Raw genomic sequence first — 14,281 nt, 5'->3', positions numbered from 1 at the left:
CATTAGATGATCCATCTGTGAATAGTTTCCACAAAGGAGTCTTGTCTTGAGGCATAGGCGCTTCAGGCTGTTTGCACAGCTCGTTACTGGGGAGTTCGGTGAACTCCGCAATGAAATCGGCTAAGGCTTGCCCTTTTATTGCTGCTCGCGGTGAATAAGTTACGTCGAACTGTCCCAATTTGACCGCCCATTTTAACAGTCGTCCAGCCGCCTCGGGTTTTTGGAGGACTTGCCGAAGGGGCTGGTCGGTCAGAACCGTGATAGGATGGGCTTGGAAGTACGGTCGCAACTTTCGGGAGGCTAGAATTAGGCAATATGCTAATCTTTCGATCGGTGGATATTTTAATTCTGCACCGATAAGCCTTTTGCTGACGTAGTAAACAGCTTTCTGCACGCCTTCTTCCTCCCGTATCAGTACTGCACTAGCAGCAACTTCGGTAATCGCCAGATAAATATACAAAGTCTCTCCTTCGATTGGTTTTGATAGGATGGGAGGCTGCGACATATGAGCCTTTATTGTCTGGAATGCTTGCTCGCAGTCTTCCGTCCATTCAAACTTCTTATTTCCCCTAAGTAGATTGAAGAATGGAACGCACTTGTCAGTTGATTTTGAGATGAATCTACTAAGGGCAGCTATTCTTCCGGTCAGACTTTGGACATCCTTGATCTTTTCTGGCGACTTCATATCGATCAGGGCTTTTATCTTGTCGGGGTTGGCCTCGATTCCCCTTGAATTCACTATAAACCCTAAAAACTTTCCTGACCCGACTCCAAAGGAACATTTGAGGGGATTCAACTTCATATGGTACTTGTTTAACACGTCAAAGCACCTTCGCAAATCCTTCACATGTCCTTCAGCCTTCTTGGACTTTACCAGCATGTCATCCACATATACCTCCATGCTTACTCCGATCAGTTCCTTGAACATGTGGTTGACTAGTCATTGGTAAGTTGCACCTGCGTTTTTTAGTCCAAAAGGCATCACCTTGTAACAATATAAGCCCGTATCGGTCCGAAAGCTGGTATGATCCTCATCAGGGGGGTGCATGCTGATCTGATTGTAGCCTGAATATGCATCCATGAACGAAAGGATCTCATGCCCAGCAGTTGCATCGACTAGCTGGTCGATCCTCGGGAGCGGGAAGCAGTCTTTTGGGCAGGCTTTATTGAGGTCTGTAAAATCCACACAGGTCCGCCATTTGCCGTTAGGCTTGGGGACCAGCACCGGGTTGGAGACCCATGATGGATAAAACGCCACCCTGATGAACCCATTTTCTTTAAGTCTTTCGACTTCTTCTTTCAAGGCTCTTGATCTGTCTTTATCGAGCAGCCTTCTTTTCTGTTGCACCGGTGGAAAGATTTTGTTTATGTTTAGGACATGGCTGATCACTGCAGGATCTATTCCAACCATGTCTTTATGTGACCAGGCGAAAACTTCCTGGTTCTCTTGCAAGAATTCCACCAGCTCCTGCTTTGCGGTAGGTTCTAAATTCTTCCCAACCCTTACGATTCGGGTCGGGTCTTTTTCATCGAGCTGGACCTCCTCCAGGTCCTCGACGGGTCCAACATTTTCTTCAAAATCCCCAAAGCGAGGATCCAAATCTATATCCTCACTTTGGGCAACACCCTATTTGGTGACTTTTCCACCTGATTGGGTTTGTCTGTTTTCCGTCATCTGCAATCGTTCTGGGGTAGCGCTCCTCGATGCTCCACTTTTTGCCTTTGTGATTGAGGCGTTATAGCACTCCCTGGCTTCCCTTTGGTTTCCCAAAATGCATCCTACCCCTGTGTCCGTTGGGAATTTCATGGCTAGATGCCACATGGAGACGATGGCCCTCAGTTCAACCAGTATGGGTCGCCCAATAACTGCGTTATACGCTGAAGGACAATCGACCACTACAAAAGTGGCGAGTAATGTCCTTGAGGCAGGCGCTGTACCCGTTGTCACTGGGAGTTTGATCATTCCGGCTGGTGTGAGTCCTTCTCCAGAGAAGCCGTATATGGTTTGATTATAGGGCTCCAAGTCCTTCACGGACAGCTTCATGCGTTCCAGCGTTGAATTATACAGGATGTTTACTGAACTTCCTGTATCGACCAGTATTCTTTTTACCATCATATTGGCCATTTGGATATCCACGACCAACGGATTGGAATGTGGGAACCGGACGTGTTGGGCATCGCCCTCAGAGAAGGTTATCCCGCACTCCTCTGAGCGGGCCTTTTTCGGCGCTCGGTCCTCCACAGTCATCATCTCGATGTCTTGGTCATGGCGTAGAGTTCGAGCATATCGTTCTCTAGCCTTTCCGCTATTCCCTGCAAGGTGCGGGCCTCCACAGATGGTTAAAAGTGTTCCGGCTACGGGGGCAGGCTGTAACGGTGGCGAGCGTTGGCGTGTGGACGTCTGCTCGTTGCCACCTGGAGCTTCTCGTTGGGAAGTTCCCGAGGCCCGTACGTACCTTCTCAAGTGCCCTTGTCTAATGAGGAACTCGATTTCATCTTTTAGCTGGTTGCATTCATTAGTGTCATGTCCATAGTCGTTATGGTAACGACAGAATTTGGTATTGTCTCTTTTTGAAATGTCTTTTCGAATGGGCCCAGGTTTCTTGTAGGGCACACTAGAGCTTGTGGCCTGGTAAACCTCTCCTCGAGACTCAACGAGGGCAGTGTAGTTAGTGAACCTAGGATCATAACGATTACCCTTGGCTCGTTTATTGTCGGAGGTGGAAGGCTCATTGTGTGGCCGTTTCCCACCATTCTTGCCATTACCGTTGCTGTTTCCGTTGCCCTTGCCGTTGCCATTTGGTTTGGTGCCATTGGCGGCTTTGGCTGGTTCGACAGCCTTCTTAACCTTATTTGAGGGTTTTCCATCATCGGCAATGGCTTCTTCGAGCTTGATATATCAATCAGCTCGGTCTAAGAACTCCTGGGTGGTCTTAACCCCATCCTTACGAAGACTTTTCCATAGGGGCGAACGGCGCCTTACTCTCGCGGTTATAGCCATCATTTTTCCTTCATCCCCGACTGTCTTTGCTCCGGCTGCCGCTCGCATAAAGCGCTGGATGTAATCCTTCAGTGATTCTCCATCCTGCTGGCGGATCTCGACCAGTTGGTTTGCTTCGGTCGGGTGGACACGGCCTGCGTAGAACTGTCCGTAGAACTCCCTTACGAACATTTCCCAGGAAACTATGCTTGCAGGTGGGAACTTAAAGAACCATTCCTGAGCGGCTTCAGAAAGTGTTGCAGGAAAGATCCTACACCGAGCATCTTTGGACACCTTCTGAATGTCCATCTGGATTTCAAACTTATTCACATGCGAGAGGGGATCCCCGTATCCATCAAAGTTCGGGAGCGTAGGCATCTTGAACTTGCTGGGAGTCTCTGCGTTGGCTATTCTTTGGATAAATGGAGTGCCTTTTCTTCTATCGTGGTCGATGTAAAAGGTCCTTCCCCCGACCAGCTGTTGCACAGCCTGATTTAGTGCGTCTATCTGGGCTTGCAACGCAGTAGGAATAGCTACGGTCTCTGCTGCTGGGGGGATGTTCTCACCATGCTTCTCTCGACGATCATTGAGTATGTCTCTTAGATCTTACTCTCTTCTTCGTTGCTCGCTACCTCCGAGCCGGTTGAAGACATTATTTTGCCTGGGTTGCCCCCCAGCATCGTGTCTATTTGGTTGATCATCTTGAGGTATTTGGCTCCTGCTCTTGCCTCTATTTCCGTTCCTCCCATCAGCATTGTCCTTGCCTGAGTCAGCCTCGTTGTAGCCGTGGCCATCTTTGAACTTTGACTGGCTGTGGTAAGACTGGTTGTTCCCTCTATTCCCGTCTCTGGCAGAAACACCCCGAGCGTTAGAGGGTGGCCTGCGCTGGTCGCGATGTCCCCGCACATTATCATGTCGTTGGGATCCACGGACCGCAGAGCCTAACTCCGAGTCTCTCCTGTTACCAGGAGGGTGGTGACCCCTGTTCGCTTGGTGTGGCCCATCATTCTCGCGGCGTCTAGGACTACGAGGCTGTCGCTCGGCTCTATTCTGCCTTTGCTGCGGGGGATTACCTCGAGCAGCGTGGGATGGTGGATCTGCCTCGGGGTCCAGTGGGACGTCGTCATGGGGCATCTGGGGTTGTTCATGCCTTTGCGGACTTGAAGGATGGACTGGTGGGCTAGAATTGGGACCTCCTTGGGGTGGCCCAGTTTCAGGTTGATTAGGCTGCGAGGCAGGCGTGGCCTGATTTCTGGCCAACAGCAAGGCCGCTTCAAGGGCTGCCATGGCCTCAGTCTGGCGGCGATCCACCTCCGCTTGTCTCTCGCTTAACTCCGCCCGCTGACGATCAAGTTCCTGCTGCTGCCTCGCCATAGCTTCTGCGGCAGTCTCTTGATTGGCTCTCAGACTAGCCAACTCTTCCTGCAACGTGCCCAAGGTGCTCCTCAAAGTCGCATCGTCCATTTCCTCCTCTTCAAAATCTAGCTGTGGCTCATCTTCCGCCATGCTTGCAGGTGGAGGAGGAGGTGGCGGATTCGACGGTGCAGCGGTAGCGGTCTGAGCAGCTTTCTTCCCTGCTTTCGCCATTAGTTTTATCAACAACGATGAGTCGTCCTCTCAATGAAAGCACCAGAATGTTGACCCACGATTTAGCCAACTGACACGGAGTCAAAATATGAATGATATAGACGAATATGTATAGATAATAACGTAATGACAAAAGTAAAGAAAACACAGTAATTTATAGTGGTTCGGCCCCAGAATCTGGTAATGACCTACGTCCACTTAGAATGATATTGATATGGGATCGAAAGTGTGATCAGAGAACTTGGGTTCAATGAGTTTCAACACTCCTCATCAACAATACAAGTTTTCACAGATAATTTCTATAATCTCTATGATTTCCGGGCTCAAAAGTCCCTTCCCATGAGCCATCTCTTGCTTTTTATAGGCTCATGGAGGGTTGCCCAATATTGTTACAGATATTATCCCCTGAATCATGGGATATTCAGAAGATTGCATGAAATAAATTCGGGATACATAAGATCTTTCCATAAATGTTGTTTTGCCAGTGGAACCACCGACCAGTCTGGTCGTGGTAAAGACAGGTCTGTCCTGCTTCTGGTGTGTCTCCTGGTCGATACTCTAGCAGACGCTCCAGGTGTCAGCCACGTGTCAAGAGATTATTCGCCACGTCACAAATGCTAATTCATTGGTTAACAACCACTAATTCTCAACTCAACTTACGAAATTCCCCAAAGTACCCCTAGGCTCCTCCCGAGTCGGGTATAAAATCTCGTTGTGACTTTTAAGTTAACTAGCTCTCTAGGACCGTCTCGGCACGTGCATCACATTAATATCACCACACTCACGTGGTACAAATCACATAATACAATTATCACATTTATGCCCTCAGCGGGCTAAAATTACCAATTTACCCCTATCATGCAAATGGGGTCCACATGCATATTTATACCACCTAAACACGCATTCTAATCACATACTCATTTAAATTCATATATTATCATGTTAATTCACTTATTGCCCTCCAGGAACGCTAATCAAGGTCCTAAACCTTATTAGCAACTTGGGGTGTTTCAACATTGAACTAGCTCCTATTGACCCTGAGATTGAAAGAAAAGTTAGAAGAAGACTAAGGGAACAACGGGCTCAAAGCAACCTTAATATGGCTGAAGAGGTTGAAGGAGTTAAGGGTGCTAATAATGTCACTAACGTAATTGCTATGGCTGATGATAGAGATAGAGCCATAAGGGAGTATGCTGCCCCCATGTTCAATGAGCTCAATCCAAGCATTGTTAGGCCTGAAATTCAAGCACCCCAATTTGAGTTAATGCCCGTGATGTTCCAAATGCTGCAAACAATGGGTCAATGTAGCGGGCTGCCTACTGAGGATCCTCATCTTCATCTTCGTTCATTTTTGGAGGTGAGCGATTCTTTCAAGCTACAAGGAGTGAGTGACGAGGTCCTAAGGTTGAAATTTTTCCCCTTCTCTTTGAGGGATCGAGCTAGAGCTTGGCTCAACACCCTTCCTCCCGACTCGGTGACTACATGGAATGAGTTGGCTGAAAAATTATTGATGAAGTACTTCCCTCCTACCAAAAATGCCAAGTTTCGCAATGAAATTATGTCATTTCAGCAACTGAAAGATGAATCATTTTGTGAAGCTTGGGAGAGATTCAAGGAGCTATTGAGGAAGTTCCCACACCATGGGATTCCGCATTGTATACAAATGGAAACATTCTATAATGGGCTCAATTCTTCCACTCGTATGGTGTTAGATGCTTCAGCTAATGGGGCTATTCTCTATAAGTCCTACAATGAAGCCTATGAGATTTTGGAGAGGATAGCTAGCAAAAATTATCAATGGTCCAATGTTAGAGCCTCAACAAGTCAAAAAGTGGCTATTATACTTGAAGTGGATGCATTGAAAGCTTTGACCGCTCAAGTTTCTTCAATGACTAACCTTCTCAAGAACATGAGTTTGGGGGGAATGGTATAACCAGCTGCTATGGGACAAGTTGCCGAGGTATCTTGTGTTTATTGTGGAGATGGGCACACTTTTGAGAGTTGTCCTTCGAATCCCACTTCGGTTTGTTATGTGGGGAATCAAAATGCCAATTGTAATAACCCATATTCGAACTCTTACAATCCGGGGTGGAGGCAGCATCCAAACTTCTCATGGGGGGGTCAAGGAGCTAGTTCAAGCAGAGCACCAATGCAAAACAATCCTACATATCCACCGGGATTTTCTCCAAAACAACCAAGAGCTCAACCACCTCCTCCTCAAGTGTCTCAATCAAGCTCTTTGGAGAGTTTAATGAAAGAATATATGGTCAAGAATGATGCTGTGATTCAGAGCCAAGCGGCATCCTTGAGGAACCTAGAGATTCAATTTGGGCAGCTAGCTAATGAGCTAAAGAATAGACCACAAGGTACTTTGCCTAGTGATACCGAAAACCCAAGGAAAGATGGTAAGGAACATTGCAAGGCGGTTACCTTGAGGAGTGGTAAAAATCTGGAATTGACTGAGGATAATTGTACTAGAAACAGGGAGCCCACTTCAATCCAAAGTAGTGTGGACAAGGGAGACAAAGTTGTGAATTTAAAATTTTTAAATGATGATTCTGAAGCAATTGCTGCAGCAATTCCTCCGCAAAATGCTACAAGAAAGCCTATAAGCAAGCCACCTCCACCATTTCCTCAGTGCTTTCAAAAGCAGCAACAAGACGGTCAATTCCAGAGATTTTTAGATGTTTTGAAACAACTTCACATCAATATACCATTGGTGGAAGATTTGGAGCAAATGCCCAACTATATGAAGTTTTTGAAGAATATTTTATCTAAAAAGAGGAGGCTTGGTGAATTTGAAACAGTGGCGTTGACTGAAGGTTGTAGTGCTATATTGAAGAATAAAATTCCTCCTAAATTGAAGGATCTGGGTAGCTTCACAATTCCTTGTTCTATTGGTGGTAGAGACGTTGGTAGAGCACTTTGTGACTTGGGGGCTAGTATCAATTTGATGCCCATGTCAATTTTCAAGAAGTTGGGGATTGGAGAAGCAAGACCAACCACAGTCACTTTGCAATTAGCAGATCATTCTATGGCACACCCGGAAGGAAAAATTAAGGATGTACTTGTGCAAGTTGATAAATTCATTTTTCTGACTGATTTCATCATCCTTGATTATGAAGCGGATAGAGATGTTCCTATTATCTTAGGTAGGCCATTTCTAGCTACCGGGAGGACCTTAATTGATGTACAAAAAGGGGAGCTTACTATGAGGGTGAATGACCAACAAGTGACTTTCAATGTGTTCAACGCTATGAAGTTTTGTGGATGAGATTAAGGAATGTTCTAAGCTAAGTGTAATTGAGTCTATTGTCGCTGAAAAATTCCATAAGGAAGCTTTTAAAGATGGGGTGGAGGTGAGGTCACTTGAAGAGCTTGAAAACTTAAGTGAAGAGGAAGAAAGCCAAGTTACATGGGTGGAGTCAAAGCAGCCTTTTGCTAAATTTAGGAGGCCTTTTGAGTCATTGAACTTGTCGGAAGGGAATTTTAAGCCTCCTAAGCCTTCTATTCAAAAGCCACCAAAATTAGAGTTGAAGCCTTTGCCTAGTCACTTGAAGTATGCTTATTTGAGAGATAATGAGACATTGCCTGTGATTATTTCAGCCATGTTAGGAGCTGAAAAAGAGAGTTTGTTGCTGGCTGTTTTGAAGAAATACACAAGGGCCATTGGTTGGACCATGGTGGATATCAAGGATATAAGTCCCTCATTTTCTATGCATAAAATTATGTTGGAGGAATGTTGTAATAATTCTATTGAGCAGCAGTGAAGGCTTAATCCTATCATGAAGGAAGTTGTTAGAAAAGAGATAATTAAGTGGCTTGATTATGGAATTGTTTACCCAATTTCAAATAGTTCTTGGGTCAGCCCAATTCAGTGTGTTCCTAAAAAAGGTGGAATCACGGTGGTGGCTAATGAAAATAATGAGTTGATTCCCAAAAGACAAGTGACAGTGTGGCATGTTTATATGGACTACAAAAGTTGAATAAGGCTACTCGTAAAGACCACTTCCTGCTGCCATTCATTGATCAAATGCTTGATCGGTTGGCGGGAAAGGAGTTTTATTGTTTCCTTGATGGGTATTCAGGCTATAATCAGATTTCCATCGTGCCAGAAGACCAAGAGAAGACTACCTTTACTTGTCCTTATGGCACCTTTGCCTTTAGATGGATGTCGCTTGGGCTGTGCAATGCCCCCGCCACTTTCCAACGTTGTATGATGGCAATATTTTCAGATATGGTGGAGATGTCTCTTGAAGTCTTCATGGATGATTTTTCAGTATTTGGGGAGTCTTTTGACACTTGTTTGGCTAACTTGGAGCAAGTTTTGGTGAGATGTGAAGAAACAAATTTAGTACTCAATGGGAAAAAGGCCATTTCATGGTGCAAGAAGACATTGTGTTGGGCCACATAATTTCTAACAAGGGCATAGAAGTGGATAGAGCAAAGCTGGAAGTCATTGAAAAATTACCACCACCTACTACAGTCAAGGGGATTAGAAGCTTTTTGGGGCACGCAGGCTTCTATGGGAGGTTTATAAAAAAATTTCAAAGATTTCTAAGCCTCTTTGTTCCTTACTTGAGAAAAATCGCGCATTTGAGTTCACCAAGGAGTGCCAAGAAGCATTTGTGACTTTAAAAAAGGCTCTTATCACCGCACCCATCATTGTAGCTCTGGATTGGTCTCTCCCCTTTGAATTGATGTGCGATGCTAGTGACTTTGCTGTGGGTGTCGTACTTGGGCAGCGAAAAGATAAGATTTTTCATTCCATTACTATGCAAGCAAGACACTAGCTGATGCCTAATCGAACTATACCACCACCGAGAAAGAACTTTTAGCGGTGGTGTTTGCTTTTGACAAGTTTAGAGCTTATCTTGTGGGGACTAAAGTGGTGGTTTATACAGACCATTCAGCGATCAAGTGTCTAATTGCCAAGAAGGATGCCGAGCCACGACTTATTCGATGAGTGTTGCTTCTTCAAGAATTTGACTTGGAAATTCAGGATAGAAAAGGAATGGAGAACCAAGTGGCTGACCATTTATCTAGACTTGAAGCTGGAAGTGAAAAGCAACATGAAGGGCCTATTAAAGAGACATTTCCCGATGAGCAATTGTTGGTTTTGAACCAAACCACTACTCCATGGTACGCTGATTTTGTTAACTATTTGGTGAGTGCTTTGCAACCACCTGATTTGAATAGGCAGCAGCTCAAGAAGTTCTTTCATGATATGATATTCTATTATTGGGATGAGCCTTATTTGTACAAACAATGTTTAGATCGAATCATGCGGTGTTGTGTGCATGAGGATGAAGTTTCAAGCATACTTGAGCATTGTCATTCAGCTCCTTATGGTGGACATTTTGGTGGGCAAAGGACAGCTGCTAAGGTGTTTCAATTAGGGTACTATTGGCCTTTTATCTTCAAGGATGCTCATGAATTTTCTAAGAGATGTGACCGCTGCCAGCGTGTTGGAAATATTTTAGCAAGGAGTGAAATGCCTTTGAATAGCATCCTTGAAGTGGAATTGTTCGATGTTTGGGGAATCGACTTCATGGGGCCATTTCCACCATCATTTGGAAATTTGTGTATCTTGGTGGCTATTAACTACGTCTCTAAGTGGGTTGAGGCAGTGGCAAGTCCTACTAATGATTCCAAGGTGGTCATGAAGTTCCTACATAAAGCACGTGTTCACCCGTTTTGGCACTCCAAGGGCGCTTATAAGTGATGAAGGCACCCACTTTGTGAACGAAATTTTGGCAGCTTTGTTAGCCAAATATAGTGTGAAGCACAAGATTGCCATTGCCTACTACCCCCAAACCAATGGTCAAGCGGAAATATCCAATAGGGAGATCAAGGGAATCCTAGAGAAAGTGGTGAATCCTAGTAGAAAGGATTGGTCTCAGCGATTAGATGATGCTCTTTGGGCTTATTGAACGGATTTCAAAACCCCTTTGGGAATGTCACCATATCGTTTGGCTTTTGGGAAAGCTTACCATTTTCCTGTGGAGTTGGAGCATAAGGCATATTGGGCCACTAAGAAGTTGAATATGGATCTCCAAGCTGCTGGAGAAGCTTGAAAGTTACAGTTAAATGAGCTGGAAGAGATGAGGTTGTTCCCCTATGAAAATGCTGAGTTGTACAAGGAGAAAACTAAGAGGTGGCATGATCAGAAAATTCAAGCTCGAGTCTTTGGGAAGGGATAGAAAGTATTGCTCTTCAACTCGCGCTTGAAGTTTTTTCCTGGCAAGTTGAAGTCCTGCTGGTCTGGCCCATTCACAGTGGTGAAAGTTTACCCCTTTGGAGTAGTTGAAGTTCGTGAGGATCAGTCCGGAAGGGAGTTTAAAGTGAATGGGCAGTGTCTAAAACATTATTGGGGAGGTTAGGTCGACCGCGATAAGACCTCCATCACTTTGGAGGATCCTTAAAGTTAGTCAAGTGATTCATGCACTAATTTAAAGACAACCCAAAAAGAATCAAGTGTAAAATAATAGTGTCTATAAAAAAAAAAGAGAGAGAAAAAAAAGAAAAAAAAAAAAAATATATATATACATATGAGTGTTTTTAATTATTTTTATTTTTATTTTTAATTTTTGTAATTTTAATTCCATTTTATTGTGATGTTTTTTATTGGTTTTATGTGTATTTGGGTGTTTCAGGTGTTAAGAAAGCAAGAAATAGGGTGTTTTGGAAGTAATTTTGGAGTCTGAAGGTTTTGCGAGAGTTTTGCTTCAGCAAAATGCACGAAAATATTTCTAAAAAAAAAAGGGGAATTACGTCAAAGTTGGGTTGCTGAAGCAAAACTTAGGCAAAATGGTGGCATTCTGGGCAGGCTAAATTCTAGGTCGTGGGTTCATTCAGATAAACGCATATCCATATATACTATTCACATATATATATATACAAAAAAATATTCAAAAATATATATATAATAATCATAATAATACTATATATATGTAATATATAAATATATACATATACAGAAATAAGTATCTAAAAAAAATTAAGCTATATATGTATATACTATAAACTATACGAAATATATATTTCAGTAAAATTTCTATTATATATAAAATGTATATATGTATATGCCAAATAACCTAATGACCCATCATCATCTTCTCCATTTTTCGTATCTCCCTGCCCAGACCCAGCCACAAGAGACACTCACCAGCCCAGAACCATCTGCACAACCTCAAGCCCGAACCCAGGCGCACCATGCAGAGGCACCATTTCACCAGGTGTGGCTAAGTTGCACACCACAACTAGGTCCCCCCTGCCCTTCACGCGCCTTAGCCGAGCGAACCACGACCCCAGACATCCAGGCGCGCCACTCCAGTCACAGCCGAACCTAGGCGCACGGTTCCAAGCGACCCAGCACCACAAAACCAGGTGTGGCTCGCACCTCTCTGACTAGCGAGTCAACTCTGTGCCCTCCTGCCCTTCGCAAGCCTTCTCCAGGTGCACCCAGGCAGCTCAGGCACATTCGACTGCACCCAAACATCCCAGGTGTCTAGCTCCATCCCACGCTCCTGCACCAATACTCGTTGGGTGCCTTCCCTTACACTCTTGAACCACTTGGCATCCTAGGTGCATCCGAGAGCCCCTCCATCAGTTTTGGTTAGGCGTGACCCTAGCTCTCAACACCTAGGCACCAAGCATCACGATCCACACATTAGCTGGGTTTCCCAGTAGTTAGCCGAGCCCCAGCCTGAGCCCAGAGTGCCAGTCAGCCGAGCCACTCAAAAGCTGGGGTACCAATTTCCTTGCTCTGTTATAGTGTTATGTATATTGCTGGGCATTGGAGTCATTGCTAGTATTTGATCTGGGAAGCACAATAAATCTGTTGGAAAATCTGTGGCATTACTGTTCAGGGGTTGTAATATTGCTTTGTTATTCTGTTGGAAAATCTGTTGGCATTATTGTTCAGGTGCTCATTTTTTGTGTGATGGCCTTGTGATTTAGCTGCTCCCTCTTTGCCCGAAATGACCATTAAAACACGAGCCCAGAGACAAAAAACCATACCAACATCTACCCCACCATCCACTGTCCCACCACCAGACAAACCAAAATCTACACCACCCTCTATCCCACAAACAACCAAAAAGAAATCCAAAACCACCACTGCCCCACCAAAAGCCCCACAAATTCCCACTACCCCATTACTATTGCCTCCCCCAGCAGCTATAAATGCTCCTACCACCACCAAAACTCCCCCACCAGCCACCAAATCAACACCAACCCGTCCCAAATCCAAGAGAGCCGCCAAACCCACATCCGATGCACCTACTCCAAAGAAACTTAAGGCTTCCTCTTCCACTAAATTTGCCTCCCAGCCAACGCCCAGTGCCGTACCGACCCCTTCCACCAAGAAAAACTCAGCTCCTTCAGGCCCCACTAAAAAGTTTGCTTCTGCTCAAGCCAAAGCACAATACGAATCCATTAAAACCAAGAAGTTTCTCCAAGAATAAGGATTCTTACCCACCACTGTTGAGCTGCCAGAATTTATCAGCAGAGTCATTGAGCAGCACGACTGGGAGGTGTTCTGTCAAAAGCTTACGCTAGCTCTCATCCCACTGGTACGAGAGTTCTATGCCAACATAGCCTCTGCTGAGAATTTTGAAGTGCTGGTTCGAGGCAAGGTTGTCTCCTTTCCTGGTGAAGCTATTAATTCCCACTTTGGGTTAGCTAGCGTTGAATGCGCTGCATATAATGAGATGGTCTTGGCCCCTTCACCAAAAAAATTTGACAAGGCACTGCAACGTGTCACAACTCCCGGAGCTCAGTGGTGCATATCTTTTGGCGGTGTGCGCACTCTTTTGCACACCTCTAGTTGGCCAGAAGCTGGAGTATGGTTAAATTTTCTTAAGTGCCACTTGTTGTCCACCACGCATGACACTATGATGTCCAAGGAGAGGGTGCTCCTACTATACTGTATGCTGGCTGGGCTGAGTATCAATGTGGGCCAGTTGATCTCCAGGCAGATTGCTAGTTGTGCCAGGAAGAAAATGGGGAAGCTGTTCTTTCCATCACTCATTACACAGTTGTGCATTAGAGCTGGGGTGCCTTTTGCCTCCATAGAGGATGTACTTTTCGAGCACCAGGACATCAATTTCACTATCATTGGTCAGACTCGTGCATCTACCTCAACAGCTGAGCCCTCCACCATCCCTCCACCAGCCCCGCCCCTTGCTCCTGCACTCACTGACCTCATTGCTCAGCAGAGGGAGATTCTTGGATGGTTGGTGTCTCTAGAAGCTCAGCAACATGACTACTGGAAGTACGCTAAGCAGCAGGATGTCGCGCTCATCAAGTCCCTCCAATGAAACTTCACCAAACTAACCGCTGCATTTCCAGTGTTCCCCAGCTCCATCTTTGAGACTTGGACTGCTCCAGATGTTCATGATGACCCTAGTCCTTTGGATGCTGATTCTAAGGACTAGGCGGAGGGAGCCTCTTTAACCCACCTTTTGATTTGTATTTATTATTCTGTACTTAATTCCTGTTTTGAACTATCTTGTTGTTTACTTTTTATTGTTTATTATTTTTTATTGCTTCTGTGTTGTCTTGTTGATTGTTATGTTATTGTCATGTTGTTTAGCTAATCTTTTAAGGATACTCTTTGCTTTTGTTTGTGTTTAACTAAGGGTCTCAATGACGATCGTGCAACACTTTAAAAACACTTTTAAGCTGGATGACTTTCTTTCTTAACTTTTC

At 44.9% G+C, this 14,281-nt stretch overlaps 1 protein-coding gene and 1 non-coding gene across 2 annotated transcripts; one reads left to right on the top strand and one right to left on the bottom strand.

Moving 5' to 3' along the window:
* Positions 1–6,107: 6,107 nt before the first annotated feature.
* LOC133828333 (small nucleolar RNA R71) lies at positions 6,108–6,214 on the bottom strand. The gene has a single exon (XR_009890959.1). It is a non-coding gene; the product is annotated as a small nucleolar RNA R71 (small nucleolar RNA).
* Positions 6,215–6,509: 295 nt separating this feature from the next.
* Positions 6,510–8,337, top strand: LOC133825555 (uncharacterized). Its single transcript, XM_062258482.1, has 2 exons — positions 6,510–7,757; positions 7,849–8,337. The coding sequence occupies exons 1-2, from the start codon at positions 6,510–6,512 to the stop codon at positions 8,335–8,337; spliced, it is 1,737 nt and encodes a 578-aa protein (XP_062114466.1).
* Positions 8,338–14,281: the final 5,944 nt, after the last annotated feature.

This window comes from Humulus lupulus, chromosome 3, assembly GCF_963169125.1.
Source record: "Humulus lupulus chromosome 3, drHumLupu1.1, whole genome shotgun sequence".
Lineage (NCBI taxonomy): Eukaryota > Viridiplantae > Streptophyta > Magnoliopsida > Rosales > Cannabaceae > Humulus > Humulus lupulus.
This window is presented reverse-complemented; position numbering and strand designations above follow the sequence as displayed.